The sequence below is a fragment of the Melanostigma gelatinosum genome (assembly GCF_949748355.1).
Source record: "Melanostigma gelatinosum genome assembly, chromosome: 12".
Classification (NCBI taxonomy): Eukaryota; Metazoa; Chordata; class Actinopteri; order Perciformes; family Zoarcidae; genus Melanostigma; species Melanostigma gelatinosum.
In genome coordinates, this window is record NC_136645.1 from 21,324,831 (window position 1) to 21,340,410 (window position 15,580).

The 15,580-nt window shown below is 43.7% G+C and overlaps 1 protein-coding gene across 1 annotated transcript; it reads right to left on the bottom strand.

Annotated features, from left to right (window-relative positions):
• Positions 1-1,324: 1,324 nt before the first annotated feature.
• valopa (vertebrate ancient long opsin a) lies at positions 1,325-14,799 on the bottom strand (the record flags this gene model as incomplete). Its single annotated transcript, XM_079279744.1, has 5 exons — positions 1,325-1,561; positions 7,008-7,241; positions 8,423-8,540; positions 12,202-12,412; positions 14,436-14,799. 5 exons carry the CDS (start codon positions 14,797-14,799, stop codon positions 1,325-1,327), a joined length of 1,164 nt encoding a protein of 387 aa, XP_079135870.1.
• Positions 14,800-15,580: the final 781 nt, after the last annotated feature.

Genomic DNA, 15,580 nt, shown 5'->3' on the forward strand with positions numbered 1-15,580 from the left:
GCGGTTGAACAAGTCGGGGCTGAGATCGGGCCGGGGCCAGACGTGATTGGAACACACACACACTCAGTACATTGCAAACAGACGTTTCTAACATGGTGAATCACTGTGCAGCATAGAGAACACAACAGTATTTTGACACATATACAGTAACAGTGAACAAACATGCACCACAAAGTCAAGTAGAAGACAATTGAACGCATTACATCTACTGTCGCTAACGCTGAAGTGTTCAACTGTGGGACAGTAGTTAGCTTTAATATGCTGTAGACCTTGTGCTGATGATGACAACATGCATTGCTTTTGTACATGGCTGCTTAGCTAAGCCACTCTTGTGCTCGGATATTTATCACAGTGCCTTTAGAGAGCGTATCATGATACAGGCAGTGAACTGCAATCTGTATGTGTGTGTGTGTGTGTGTGTGTGTGTATGCATACATGTGTGTGTTGCTTATAGCTGTGTGCATGTGTGTGTGCTTGTTGATCCCCTGCTGGCCCTTCATAAATAGATTGTCCGACTCCATCTGCAGCAGAGGCAACAGGAGACTGGCATCTCCAAGTCCCATTGACTATCTACACTACAAGATGAACGCTTTGAGCCCAAACTATAAACTAAAGTAAAAAGCATTCAAATTCAGAAGTCTGCTCCGTCCTGAACGAGCGGAGATGAATGAAGACGCGCTGCCAAAGCAAAGTACTGAAAAGGCAGAAAAACAACGCTTTCTCTACAGGCACCATCACAGGGCTTCAAAGGAGAAGGCGAGGACGGGATGAAAGGCTGGATGCATTGTTGCGTCTGAAAAACTGGCTGGCCCTCAACTAATTTATGTCAAGGTTTGCGTTTTCAGCACTCTCTTTTTTTCTCTCACCGGGACATAAAGGTAGAACTGTCGAGTTGAATCAAGTGCCCTCTAATGTGAGGCGTTTCAATGACAGTCAAGAGAACATCCAAGATAGTCTCCAACAACTGGACAGACCGTCCGGCGTGGGGATATTTACAAGGCGTGTAGCGGGTCATTTCTTTCTGTACGGTTCCTTCTTGCACCCTCTGTTGTGCTTCTTTTTAAACAAATATTGAACAAACTCACGAAACACGGTGGATCACAAATCCTTTTCTCTAGTACTTGATGTTTTGTGCCTGTCATTAATTAATTGAAAAGTGACTTTTTTTTTTCATCGATCATGAAGCCCAACAAATTAACATTTATCGCTCGGCTGTCCAAATCGTTTTTTGAAAGGCGCTGCATCTCGATTACAGAGGGTTATCACGGGCTGTGGGGGTCAGAGGATAGGGAGAGGACACCTATTGGGATGCATTTTCTTCCTGTTACATTGGACACACTTTGTTCTCTGGGACGGGCAGATGGGAAAACGAGCCACCTTCGGTTGAAGAGTCGTCAGACCTGGGCGACATAGTGCCACTCATGGGGATGCGGGTCGCAATGACTGACATTTCTCCCATTTGACGCTCTGCAGTAATTACCGGTGGCTCTGGGGTCTGGTTCAGGTTGCCGTCTGGGATGATCGCCGTGCCGCCGAAAAGCTGGATTAGGCACTTCCTGAACTGAACAGAAAACGAGAGAATTAAAAGCGATTAGCTTGATTCACAATATTTGCAATCACATTGTTTTGGGGGGCCATATTTACAGGACATGAAAAAGTTCTGTAAAGGAATAGTGCAACATTTTGGGAAATGAGGAGATGATACTCTCTTACTAGAGCATAGTGTGAAAGTAAAAGTTCTGCATTCAAAATGTAAAAAAAAAAGGACAAAAGTATTTACGGTAGGTTTATATCACTGGACTATAATTATCGATGTGTTAATGTGTTCATCATTTTAAAGTTGCAGCTGGTAAAGGTGGACCTCCTACAACTACTTTATATAGTTAATAATTTGGCTAATTCGGTTAATAATTAGGGAACTCTACTAGTATTACATTATATTTTATTATTATTTTTAAGAATCTAAATCTGCAAAGTAGCCTAAGTGGTAACTCATATTGTCAAACACATTTTGTGAACTTAAAAGTACAATATTTCCCTCTGAGATGGAGTGTAAAATAGAAATTGTCAAGTACCTCAAAATTGCATTTAAGTACAGTACTTTAGTAGCCTGAATGTACTTAGTTCTTCCTAGATCTAGCCTCTTAATTTTGATTTCAAAGTGCACCAGATTGATGCATTTCACTTTAAAACGGGACTCGCTAATAGCCCCAATCATTAGTTTCCACATTACTTCAAATCTAAAAACACTAATTGACCTTTTAACAGTTGAAGCGCCCACTCTGTGAAGCCCCGGGGAGAGCTCGTGATTCCTGACCCTGAATGACCTGTCTAATTTAACACGCAAGCCTCCTAACTGCTCCCCTCAAACCAGTGCTCTCAAAGAGATGCAATACATCTGCTCCCCTGCAATGTCATTAAAAAAAGCAAAAGGCTACAATATCTACGGCTTCGTTCACTCTGTCCAACCTCTTATACCTGGTTGTATAACTCTACCCTCCAACCTTGCAATGAATAGCTTTTAAAACCCTCCCGCACAGGAAGTGAGGTCATAAAATGTCAATTTAACGGCAACATGAATAATCTGAAACGCATTATTGCAGAACATCGACAGCAAGCAATGTAAAGCTGAATTCTAAAAAGTCATAGGAGTGATGACACCAATTGCAATCATACCAAAGGCCTGCGCTGTTAACTATATTGCTGCAATACCACGATAACTGTCAGCATCCTGTACTAGAACAATGGATATTACCAAAATAACGAATTCTAATGTTTTATTTATTCTTCAAAACATCTTCAAATAGAGGATCCACAATTGTTTAGACTGTCAAAGGCTAGAGGGAAAAATAAATAAAAAAGATCACTGCAATTTAATGAGACACACAGTGTATGTATTTTCATTGCTGCTGCTACGATTGGATATGAGGCTGGTGCGAGTGGATGAACAGTTCTGATGAACAGTTAGTGTCTCAACAATGAGTTGAGACACTAACTGTTGAGACACTAACTGTTCCATATTCACGTGGTCATTTGTTGTGGGTTCGTCACTACAGTATGAGCGACACCTTTCACATTGAACAGTAGATCATTTTTTTCCGTTCTTAATATAAAAATAATCATGCATGCATCTTTAAGATTCTTACCGGACTACAAATCCACTTCATTCGTAGTTCCTACGCGTCATAAACTTTCTGGGTCTTTTGTTGTTGTTGTTTTTGGGGGGGGGGGGGGGGGTATTGCAGCTCTGCAGGTTGATCGAGTGCAGTTGAGGATAACAATGTATCTCTAGACTGCTGTTGTTTGGCTGAATTCAGTTGTCAGCCATCGCGGCGGAGTCACTTTGCTTCGCATATGTATTGAATTGAATTCCATACCCTTTAACCATTCAAAGAGTACGGTGTGCCAATATTGAACCTTTTCATCTTGTGATTAAAAGGTACGATATCTAAATGTGTAAAACTCACACATATGACATCTGCATACTGAAAAGTGTGAATATAGTGTGATTTGAATGGTTTAACATAAAAGCTGTTTGATGTAGTAAGGATTAGTTGTTGTTTAAACACCCTCCAGTAGATGTGGGGAAAGCTTCTCCGGGCCGGGGCTGGAGAAGTTTTTCAACTCCCATTTGAAAGATGTTATTTAGGAGAAGTTTGGCACACTCTGAGATTCCAATAAAATCATGTAAACTGGGTGTGATTCAAAAACATTGTCGTATACCAAGAAAACGGAGGAAGAGCTTAATGACCAAATGGCGATTTCAGCCACACTGTATAAGAATAAACTCTACTGCATCGAACTCTTGTCTGATTCCAGTTATTTCTTCAGTCATCATCGGGACACCAATAGGTATGAAGTGTAGAACAACAATAGAGTTGAGGCAGTAGTTTAGACTTCATCAACTGGCCCAGTCTGAACTTCTGTTCTCCTGGGGTGGCATTAGGCCGACGATGTTTGGTTCAGTGTGAGAAAGCAAAGCCGATTCAACGGCTGATCTCCTTCTTGGCAGTATTGTGGAATGCGTGTGTGGCGGGGAATAAAATGTGGGCGTGAAAAGTAAAAGAGTGACACTCGCTCTTCTAATGGAGACCGTGGAGTTTGGGATTGCTTTTGTGCTTCAGTCTTACAGAACTCAATCGAGGGCAGCAGGAGGATGAGGAGGAGAACAAAGTATACCTTCTCAAAAACTGATCAATAAAGTTTCCCTCTCACATCAAAGCCCTACTGGGCACAACACCATACAGTATATCTTCTCAAAACAGTCCAGACTATATTTGATCAAAGAGTGTGAGCGTCTTGTGAAACCGATTTTAAATAATACCAGTAGACGTGAGAAATGGATATTTCTAGAATTTCCCTTCAACTTGGACCTTTTGACCGAAGAGTTCCCAGCAGGCCGTCTCCTTCTAAAGCCGCAGTAGCCATGCATCATGGCACTCGCCTCAACTTGTTATGTAACTCAGAGGAACGCGGAGACACAGAGCCATGTCACAATCGAGCACTAAGAGGGCAGCTGACTTCTATAAAGCATCAGCAGTTTGGCTGAAGCTGCTAGCCGTCCCTATTGACGTCCAGTCGATGTCTTAGCGGAGACACCGGCTGAATCCACTAAGCAGCGAGAGCAGTTCAAAAGTGGGGCAATCAGATGGACATGCAGACTACATGCAGCAACCCGGCAAGGGAGGTCTGTTTTAGGCATCATGCCAGGCACATACACGTATAGCAGCAATTCTATATCTGAAAATAGATCACTTTAAAGTTGTACTGAAGGCATATTTGGACACGTTTGTCATAACTGGCCTTGACAGTTTTAGTGTTCACTCTGCGGGCAGGACTATATAGAATCTATCAATAAAAATGTTTAATGTCATGTACAATAACAACTTGCTTACAATAACGGAGCCCCGGAGTGAAAACGGGGTGGAATACATGTTCACGTGAAAAAGTCATGACTTAACGAGACTTCAGTTTCGTGTGACGGGTTTCAGAGCTTTACAGTGGCGACTCCAAACTGCAGCAGGAGGTACAGAAAACTGATGCGACATCAGTAAATTGGACACAGCGTGCTCATGTTTGCCGGAGAGGTACAAAAGAAGTTGGCGAGTGCAGCGTTCTAGGAGCAGTCAGCCCTGCAGGGCATCGGTGGTCTGCTCGAGGACACTGTTAGGGCTATTTCTGCACACAAGAACTGGTTTGCTGAAGAGAATGATGCCACTGTTTGCAATAAGTTCCACTCTATAACATATGCTTAAAAATGGGTTTTTTTATTTTTTATTTTCAACCATTGAACAGGCTGGCAAGCTTTTGATTACCATCATACCATTAAAGTCGGAGCCTTAACATGACATCACAATTGCCCTAGTCGCCACAGAAATGAAAGCCTGTGTTAAAGTTGCCGTTTACAGCACGTCATCAGCTTCTATGCAGGTTGATGGAAATGACGGTTGCCAGCGCAGCCAAATCCAAACTGTAGCCTTTAGATTACTCTTTTGAACTCCAGAGGCATACATAGTGATGAAAAGGGAACATAATCAAAAGGCATTCACTTTTAAAATATTAGCAGCTGCATATGAAATCGACATGATTCGCGTTACGGCATGTTTACTTTCGTTCTTGATTAATGAAAACATTCTTGGCAAATCACACACCAAAATAGTGGAGAAGGGGAGACACGTAGGATGTGGTTCTCCATCTGAATTTAATTGTAAATAAATCTTCGCTGAATTTCAGGAGCAGGACCACGCCTCAGCCACTCGCCCACTCTCCTACAAATACCTACCCACTCTAAGCATCCCACCCTCCCTCCCTCTCGTTAAACCATTTCATTTCACCCAAGGTTATCTCCCCCCATAGTCATCATCCTCCGATCCCACATGGAGACCGGGGGATCTGCAAGGCCCGGGAGCCGCAGTGGATCCTCAACTTAGCCTCCCCCAAACCGCTACTGGCTAATCTCCACCAACCATTCCTCAACGCTCCAAATAATCGACGTAGGTTCACCCTCGGCTGAGGTGGGGTCCTAAGCTAGTGAATGCCATTCATGCAATACAGAGACTATGAGATCCATCTTGTTGTGTTTTGACTCAAAAGTCGATGTGGGATAAATAGATCATGTGTGCACTCCGTTACTGATGATCTGTGTGTGTTACACGACACAACATCAAACAATCCACTCATCGTGAATACCCCAAAAAGTAGAAACCGAAGTAATGATTAAGATTAGTTAGTCGATGTTACCACTGCCGGACCTTTTTAGCAATGCTCCCTTGAATAATGCATTCATTTAATTAAGTGTCCCGTCAGGCTGTCACATTTGTCACTCAAAAGATCACAACAAAAACTGAAAACTGTTCATTTGAAAAGATGCGGGTTGTTTCACAGATAAACTGACAAACTGATAAACAACAATGTGGCTCAAATGAGTAAAAGGAGAGATGCAAAACCAAACTGTCCACCACAGAGGACACGGATGAAGAGGCTGGGTCTCAGGACTAACTAATCTATCAAAATGGATCTTATGGACAGGCCTTTAAACCGAAACGCTTTTTGTCATGTGTTTAAGAACAGCACCTAATCCCCATTGACTGCTGTCATACAATCAATATCTGTACAGTCAATAATAACTACCCAGAGAGACAGACGACACAATGTAAATGGCAGGAAAACATTGCAAGCCTCACAAGCATGCCATAGGTTGCCAATGTATTTTTTAACAGAGCCATGGACAACTGTACTCTCTGGATTTCATGTTTCATTTATTCATACACCATGCATTGTTGAGGGACAGGCCAACACCCCAACAAGAACAGAAAAAAGCATCAGCAGCAGCTTCCATCTACTGCATACAGTGACTTGTCTCAACTCTAGCAAAGGAAGGACCTCAGCTACCTTCCCTCTACACTGCGATAACTACTTTGATACGAATGCAAAACTCCAAGCCTAACGGCATCAAATTGGCTGAATCAACTATAGTATTCCTTTCCAGCTTGAAAACTCTCACTTACCTGTTTGTTCATGAAGACGTAGATTATGGGGTTGTAGACAGCAGCTGTCTTGGCGAAGAAGGCGGGGATGGAAGACAGCCTGGGGTCAAGTTCGATGGTTGGATGAGCTGTGACCAGTATGGCGAAGGCTGCGTACGGCGTCCAGCCCACCATGAATGCCACAATCATCAACACCACCATACGGGTCACCTGCCTCTCTGGCTTCTTGGCGGTGGCCAGTCGACCATGTGACACCTGGAGGAAACAGAGAACCATGACCAGCTGTACAGTACTTTGGTATACAACAGTCAGTTAGTCGATTAGGATATGAACAAAAATGCTTTTTTCAAGGCTGATACTTTTACCAAATTGTTTTATCTTAATACTTCAATAGCTACGGAGGCCTGGAAGGGACACAGCTAGGGAACTCCACGGTCCAACTTTGCTCTCCTCGTGGCCATGTAGTCTGCTAGCAGCTGACAGTGAGGCAGAGGGAACGTTGGAGTCTAAGTTTTGTCTCATGGTCGATTTAACGGTAAATTCATGAAATGCAGTGCCCCATATTACTGTTTTTTTATTTTTTCCCCCCATGTCCTTTCCAGCGCCCCGTAAACAGCGAACTTATCCAATTGAAATTGGACTCTAACAGCATCAGTTTCGCCCTAATGAGTTTCTGCTTTTCAAGCATGTCACCAGCCACTCCTATTCAATGGTAGGGAGCCCTAGATTGTAGAATCTACTTCCACTTACTGTGGGTGCATTTACGGAGAGTCACCAAAAATGGGCAGCAGGGCTTTCATTAAATGAAATGTGCCCATTTTGAATGTAACCTCCATGAGTGTCCCACTTAATGTCCGTGGCCTTTAGAATGCTCTTTTTTCTGCATGCATGACAAATCAAAACAGAGTAAACTTACAGTTGAAGTAGAAGCATGTTTCTTTACACGATATCAACTGCAGCTACATTTCAAAACCACAATATTTCCATTACAGCATGTTTGCAACCGTAGTCAAAGAAGTGAGAAACGGGAGAAGTGCGCCAGGAACATATGACCAAAAGGTTTTAAGGAACTTACATCAAATGTCAGCAGCTACAGTGGTACACTGGCCATTACCTGACATTTCCTGCATTCAAATCCCAAAATCAGGGTAATATATTTTCAGCAAATCAGTGTAACTTGGATATAGATTGTTATGATTAGAAACCTTCCATCAGCACACGACTGAAATCTGATTCCTTCCATATTTCCTTCTGTTTTGTCTGCTGATGTACCACAATTAAGCAACCGCTCATCCATACCACAACCCCCTTGATATTGTTGATTGGTCTGAAGAAATAATTCCAGATTTACGGAAATACATTTGAAAAAAATTCTAAACATGACTGAAAGTCGAGGGATGCATTTATAATGAATCATTACGTTTAGAACTACCAACCTTCCTGAGCGTCTGCAGGAGCTTCCCATAGCAGAAGATGATTAATCCAAGAGGCAGAATGAAACAGGTGGCGAAGAAAGTGAGGATGTAGCTGTGATCGACCATGTTGGTTGAATACCTGTTCAGAGGTGGAGAACAAAGACGCTTACATTCACATCTTGTGAGCTTTTAAAAAATAAAAACCAGTATATTACAGTTTTTATCGAATAATGTTGAGCTTAAAATAAATACAAGGAACTATCAATAATAATAAATGGAGACCGATCATAGATCACAAGCCAAACCATTTGTTTGGGAAGACTTTTGCGTCTCTTTAAGAACCAAATAGTTCACAATTCCGTGATTTCACAGCAACATTTTGACAACATTTTGACATTCAGAGACTTTTATCTGGTTGGAAAGAAAGATGACAGTTGTGCACTTCATTTGCGCTCCAGTTGAAAGGGAAATTTCACAGCTGAGACCAATCTCTGTAACACAATAGGGTCCCGGAGGCCACTAATTCAGTCGAATTATGTCGTTTCCACGCTGCCGTCAAATGAAACAAGTTCCGGATTAATGTGTAAGGAACTACCTGGCAGACAGAGTGGTTTGTTTGCATGCATTTGTACTCATGCATCTTACTCCTTATCAAACCAGGGAAGTGTGGTAGGCCGACACTTCTGCACACATTTGTGATGCATCAATTCACACCTCATTCCCCGTGAATGTATTGTCATGTGACACACATGCAAAGAAGTACTTCACCGTGCATAAAGATTTGTTCCGTTCATTTAAATTGCTTTTTTGAACAAAACAAATCATTCGGGCTAGTGGGCAGTGCTCTACTGTGGTTGAGAAACACAGCGTATAGTTGTCAGGGATTTGTACAGCTATATCTGCAAAAATAACTAGAAGCTATGAAACTGTAATTATCGGAAATCCTTGAAATATGTTCGAGGACCCCTGTGCAGCTCTAGGCTCCTTAATCATTCAAACGTTTTATTCCTTTCCCCTCAAGGCAGGACATGAAAATGTAATTTTCTATTTGTTTATCTTTCTTCGAATTGCACCCCTACAGATATTCATGCAACCTTTGGTTGTGCTCAAGTGGCTCCACCTGGACTCACCACATCTGCCCCCTGTAGTTGTATTGAAACATAATCTACTCCTGTGTCCACCTTGTGCCATTATAAAAACAACTTGGAGGTGAGCCCAGGGGCGGACTGGCCATCGGGGATACCGGGGGAATCCCCGGTAGGCCGACGGGGTTTGGGCCGGTCTCTGACATCGCCGGTCCCGACTATATTATATGCTTCACAGAACACGTTCAATTGACTCTAATACCGAAAGTCAATAATCAGTGAAAACTGTATCAACAGTATAGACTGACATTATACTACTCCTCGCGATCCGAGGACGCCATAGCACGGCTGGACACTACGGTGCTTTTAAAAACTTTCTCCATTACAAAACAATGCCGGGCGACGGTCGGGGCGGGGCCGGCGGAGGTGCGAATGGCCGCCGTAGACCGGTGAAATACAGGGGCGGCTCGACTGTCACGGCGTCCATGAATCGAGGACTTCTTACTGGAACTGAAACGATGTACTGGGATTCAATTCTTTGTCAACAAAGAATTTGGTAAGTGACAAACTGCGTTTGTTTTTTTACATCCGCAGTAACGTTTTTATGAATAATATTTGATGGCTCGTGCTCTTGTGTGGTGGAATGCGTGGATCCGCTGCAGGTCTGCTGGATTGATGTGCTTTGTTGTCATATGAATATATGTGACTGGTTCTTATGACTTTGTGGCTGTCATTGTGTTAATTACGTTGATTTGACTACGCGAGTTACAAAGCGAGCTCAAACGTCTGGCACGACAGTGGGATAGGCTGAAGGCATCAGTATTTGAGGAGTACACAACCAAGACAACAGAAGCCGGCTGGAGGATGCTGAAGATGAGGCTGAAGATGAGGCAGAGATGGTTTACAAAAAGTGCTCATCTTGCAAGGACTGTCCAATCTGTTGCTACCGAGTTCTGAAGCAGTACAACCTCCTGACAGATGCATACCACATCATAGGCCTTGCATACAGGTTCCTGATGACCCTCTCTGTCACACAGGTAGCATGCGAGCGAAGCTTTTCGACGCTGAAATATATCAAAAACAGGCTCAGGAGCTCGCTCTCTCAACAGCACCTGGAGGCTTTTATGTTGATGGCTACTCAGACAGATGTTTTGCAGATGCTGGACAGTGAGAAAATCATAGACAGTGTTGCAGAAAAGAGTGAGCTGCTGCAAAAACCGTGTATTGAGTGGGCCGGTCTGACAGTAACTCCCGGGCCACTTTTTCCCCCCAGTCCGCCCCTGGGTGAGCCCCTTCAACTTGAAGGTCTTTGGCCTGTACGTGAATGTGGATGCGTTTGTTTATTCAATTCAATAATCATTCAAATTCCCAATGTATGATTCAAAAAGGTCTGAAAAACCATCAGACGAAACCAATTGGTTCTCTTCGTCAAAACTGAAATGTATGAATTGACCCTTCACTGAGCCTTGAAGCCCCGCTGCTACTCCGTCAAGCTGTTGGAGCTGCGTTACCATGGAGCCCACACTGCCACCAACTGCACTCCCTCAATAAATATTATCTAATTGTTACGCATTTGAAGAAGATATCCAGAATGTCAAACTGATTCAGCAGTGAAAACAGGTTAAAAGATGAAGATATAAACTAAAGCTACAGATGACAGTGTAAAAGTGAACCATCACATCACACTGTTCCTGTAAACCTCTTTATTCCCTGTTACAATCTTTAAAACGCTACATTTGCAGTTGTATACATTCAGTTTACCTTCAGTAGCCAGTGTAGAACAGATGCGGTAACGCTAGTTCGTGATGTGAAAATGTACTCTGCTCATGTTTTTTTTCCGCAAAAGTTGTTTTTGGGGGGAATCTTCCTCTTCCGATGTGAGGGTCCTGGGACAGAGGGTGTCGTGTATTGTACTGATTGTGTAGTCCTCTGAGGCCAATTTGTGATTTTCTCACACACTGGGTGGAAAGTTGGTCTTTACACGACGATATCACAGATCCGGATCATTTTCTCTGAGCATCTAATAATGACGTGGATGAGTTTGCATTGAAGCTGCTTAGACTGATGGGTCTCATACAGAAGCTAAATTTCTCAGCACCGGAGGTTGCTGCTTCTAACAGACGTCGAAGGGTGTGTGAACGGGCGGGGGCAGCAGGACCTGATTTCAGAATACATGTTTGCCTTTGAAATAATTATCAAGAAAAATTCTTGAGTGCCTGCACATGGATGTGAGAAGTTTTTGTCTCGCAAACCACCATTTAAATGACTTGAGTAGTTAACAAAAAACTATTTTTCTGCGCCCATATAAGATAATTAACCACAGACTTCAGCATTAAAGAGTCACGTCAGACGGATCACAATAAAATCATTTCTCACCTACTCCTCGGTTTTGTGGCAGGATTTTGAAATATGGGCTCTGACGCTGCGGCCACCCGAATACAATTACAATGGAGGTGAATTGAATTTTGTTTTTGGGCTGATCAAAGCACTAAAAATGTAATTTGAAAAAAATCACACAGAAACATGTCATTCAGAAAAGAATGCCCAATCAATAATCCACAAACCTTACTGGCTGCTGTTTTCACTGTGAGGAATAAAGTGAGGATTCAGTGAGAAAATATGTCTTTGTGATGTCGGTGAATGGACCCTTTGAGATCATTTTCTCTCAGTTGTTCTTGGTGGGTTTACAGAGATGATGAAATGCTCATTTCTCACCAGTCGGGCTCACAGGTGGTTCCAATCTTGCTTATGGTGTATCTGTTCCAGCCCAGCACCGGAGGGAAGGTCCAGACGAAGGAGAAGGTCCAGACGAACAGCAGACCCAGGATCGCATGCCTCGGTTGCAGTCGGATGTTCCCCAGGGGCCGGCAGATCACGAAGAATCGCTCGAAGGACAGAACGGCGAGGGACCACAGGGCCACGATCCCTGAAGCAAACAGCAGGAGGTCAGTGTGCAGGAGCTCAGCGGGTCACACGCCACTAAGTCCTGGAATTCGTTTTTAGTAAGTATGAAAAGCTCAGCTTTTCATCTGTTATCTGACAGGTCTGGAATGTCGCAATATTTGAGCACATAATTAATGTATTTGCATCTCTTTTACTTTGCTCTGCTATTTCATCCCAGTGTGAAATGAAGGTACTTTCTTTATATCTCGGCCTTTGGAATTCATGGGATCGCCTGGTTTAACCACACTTCTTCATTTCTGCATCCCACATCTGTACTGTGCAGAGATGAGAGCGCCGGTACAGTTGCTGGAAATAGTTTAATGATCCGGGGCGGGTGCGTTCGGCTGCCTCCTAATGGTCTAAAAAAAGCCGTAACAAGTCACTCTCACAGACTGGTTAATTACCTTAGACTCAACTGGAGAGGACAAAGGAGAATGTTCAATTGTGTTCAGTTATGTCAGGCGTGTGTTTTTAACCCAGTGACTTTTGATGTATTTATCTGTAAAGCACAAACGCACGTGAATATAAAAACAACAATCGGCTGAAACTGCTGTTAAGACTGAAATTGAAGTGGCTTTCCACCACAAACCCCTTGAAGATGGAAGCCTCGCTCCACTGGCCTATGGATTTGCCTCCTCTGTACAGTCATTTAATACGTCAGGGGGGTTCTTTTAGCGCCGCGCCGGATTCTCATCCGACAAACAAAATGTGGTTTTGTGCTTGTGTGTACTAGAGCGCTCCACTGGCCCTGGGATGTTTGTTTTTATCCACTGCTTAATAATCCTGAATAATAGTAGGAGGGTTTTCTGTGGATAGTAATAAATGAGTCCGTTTGAATGACCTGTGTCTCTCCCCTGAAAGTTGTCCAAGTTGCCAAAATAGGATCGCCCAAACCTTGTTAGGAAATCCAAAAAGGATACTTTGCCTGAATCGCCAAGTATTCTCTTTTCTCTTCATTTAATATACTGCGAGCCACTCACCTCAGTCATCAGACGCCCAAGATCCCACTTTGGGATCCTCTGAATTCCCTCTGAGAGCTCTGAAGCACATCCACTGACTTGGTGAAATGTTATTGGTGGTCACGGTGCTCCTAACCTGCACATGCAGTATGTGAGGGGGCTCCTGGCATGGCTCTGAATTCTACCTTAAAGGCTCGCACAGGGGGGGGTCTGACCGATCCCGCAGTCTGTTTTCATGCACACGTAAAAAAAGATCATGCGGGGACATTTTTCAAAAATCTACACAGTGGGCTCATAAACGTTACTGAGTTAGACACGACGGGGACTTCTTCGACTGTTGCCTGAACGCCATGAAGTTGCCTGTCTTTTATATTCTTGGCAATTTAGAACAAGCTTTTACTTTGCACACACTAATATCCTTAATCCCAATCCTTGTGCTCTAGCTTTATTTTGCTTTGTGCATTATGCAGTCCATGATGCAGATTACACTTGCAGAGCTGCACTGTGGGCGATGAGCTTCGAATGGTGCAAGTATACACGCTGTAATAACTTTACGAAATTAATTTCTAGAGTTGATCACACAAGAAAGTTTTCTTTTAAGACCCGTAAAGACCTTATGGGGTTTTAATATGATGTTTTTGCTGCATGCCATACATTGTGAATTTTCACTAGTGTTGTCAAAGTGTCTCTTTAGTATCCAGTGTATAGCGAGTACTCTGACATAGTAATGAGTGTTTATTTGACATCAACAAACAAGATATGAGCGCTCAAAGAAACTGAGCAAAGTGATCCTCATACAACGTGTTTTCCATGTCGGCAGCAGTGGTAGTGGAAGTGATTTGTCACTTATATTTTTACCTCCCTCCCAGATGCCCTAATTTATGAGCAAATGATTTAAGTTAGCTGAGGAGGATGTGCCATGTGGAGCTGTTCCATGGTCATCACACATTTTTGCAATATCAGCTCTTACAAGGTATGGAAGTTGTTTTAAGCAGCCCTGCAATTAAAGTAGGAGGGGTGGGGGAGAAAAAAACCAGATAAACTTACCGAAAAAAGTAACAGCAAAGCCCTCCATAACACAAGCCCACTTCCCAAGGAAGAAATAACCGCGAGCGTTTGTCAGGAAACTTATTACTCCACCGGTGAGGGAGACCAGAAAGTCGGCGATGGCCAAGTTAACTATAATACAGTTCAGGGGCTGTCTGAGTTGTTTGTACTTGAAAGTGACAAACATCACGAGGAAGTTTTCGCACATTGACAGCGAGGTGACCACAAACATGAGCACGGCCAGGATGGTGAAGTTCCACGGCGCGATGCTCCTGATGGGTGCATTAAACGGATCATCGGTGGCGGGGAGCTCAGCTGCCACAGTGTAGGACACAGCGTTCACTGACACACTTAAAGTATCCATTGTCCATGCCCAGAGTGTCGGTTACTTGACGAACCGAATTAGTTTTCCTCCCCCTCACACTCACAACTTCACGCAGAGTCACTCCCGGACAGCCGCGCTCACGTTAAACACGCCGCGGAGCATCCCGTGCGCCCTGGCACTCTGCTCAAGACAAGACAAGGTTTTTGCGTTGAGATCCGCGTTCGCCGACGCGCATATTGGCACGCTGGAGAGAGAAATCTGCCGGAAAATGTTTGTCGAGTTGAGCCGTTTGAAAGCGTGGTTCTATGTGGGAGCGGAGTAGCGGCGCAGCGCACGGTGCGAGGTGCGGGTAGAGGCGAAGTCTTGAGAAAGTTCTAGCAGCGAGCGCACGACTGACCGATCGGTGGCATCTTGGAGGCTCTTATATGGGCGGCTGCGGCATCAGCGCTGCCCTCCAGGAGAGGCGACGGGACGCCACGCGTCCTCTTCACGTGCACTTGTGTTGTGCACTGAAGGACAACAAAGTCTCCAAGCGTGCGCGCACGCACGGTCCGAAGGGGCAACTTATAGCAACGATCAATTCCGCTCTGCCCTTTTATGATTTAGACACCAATTGAGTCTCTGTTTTTTTGTTTTTTTTGTCAGTGTTGAGGAAGGGTCTGACACATTGAGATCTGGCCAAAATAATTTGGGAACGATATTTGATCAATGTCTATAGAAAAACAACAAAATGCTGTCAGTCAAATGAATCCTTAACTTCGGTTATTGGGTGTTTTGTCTCGTTTAAATGAATTACACTGAAAGTGTAGGGAGGTGGACA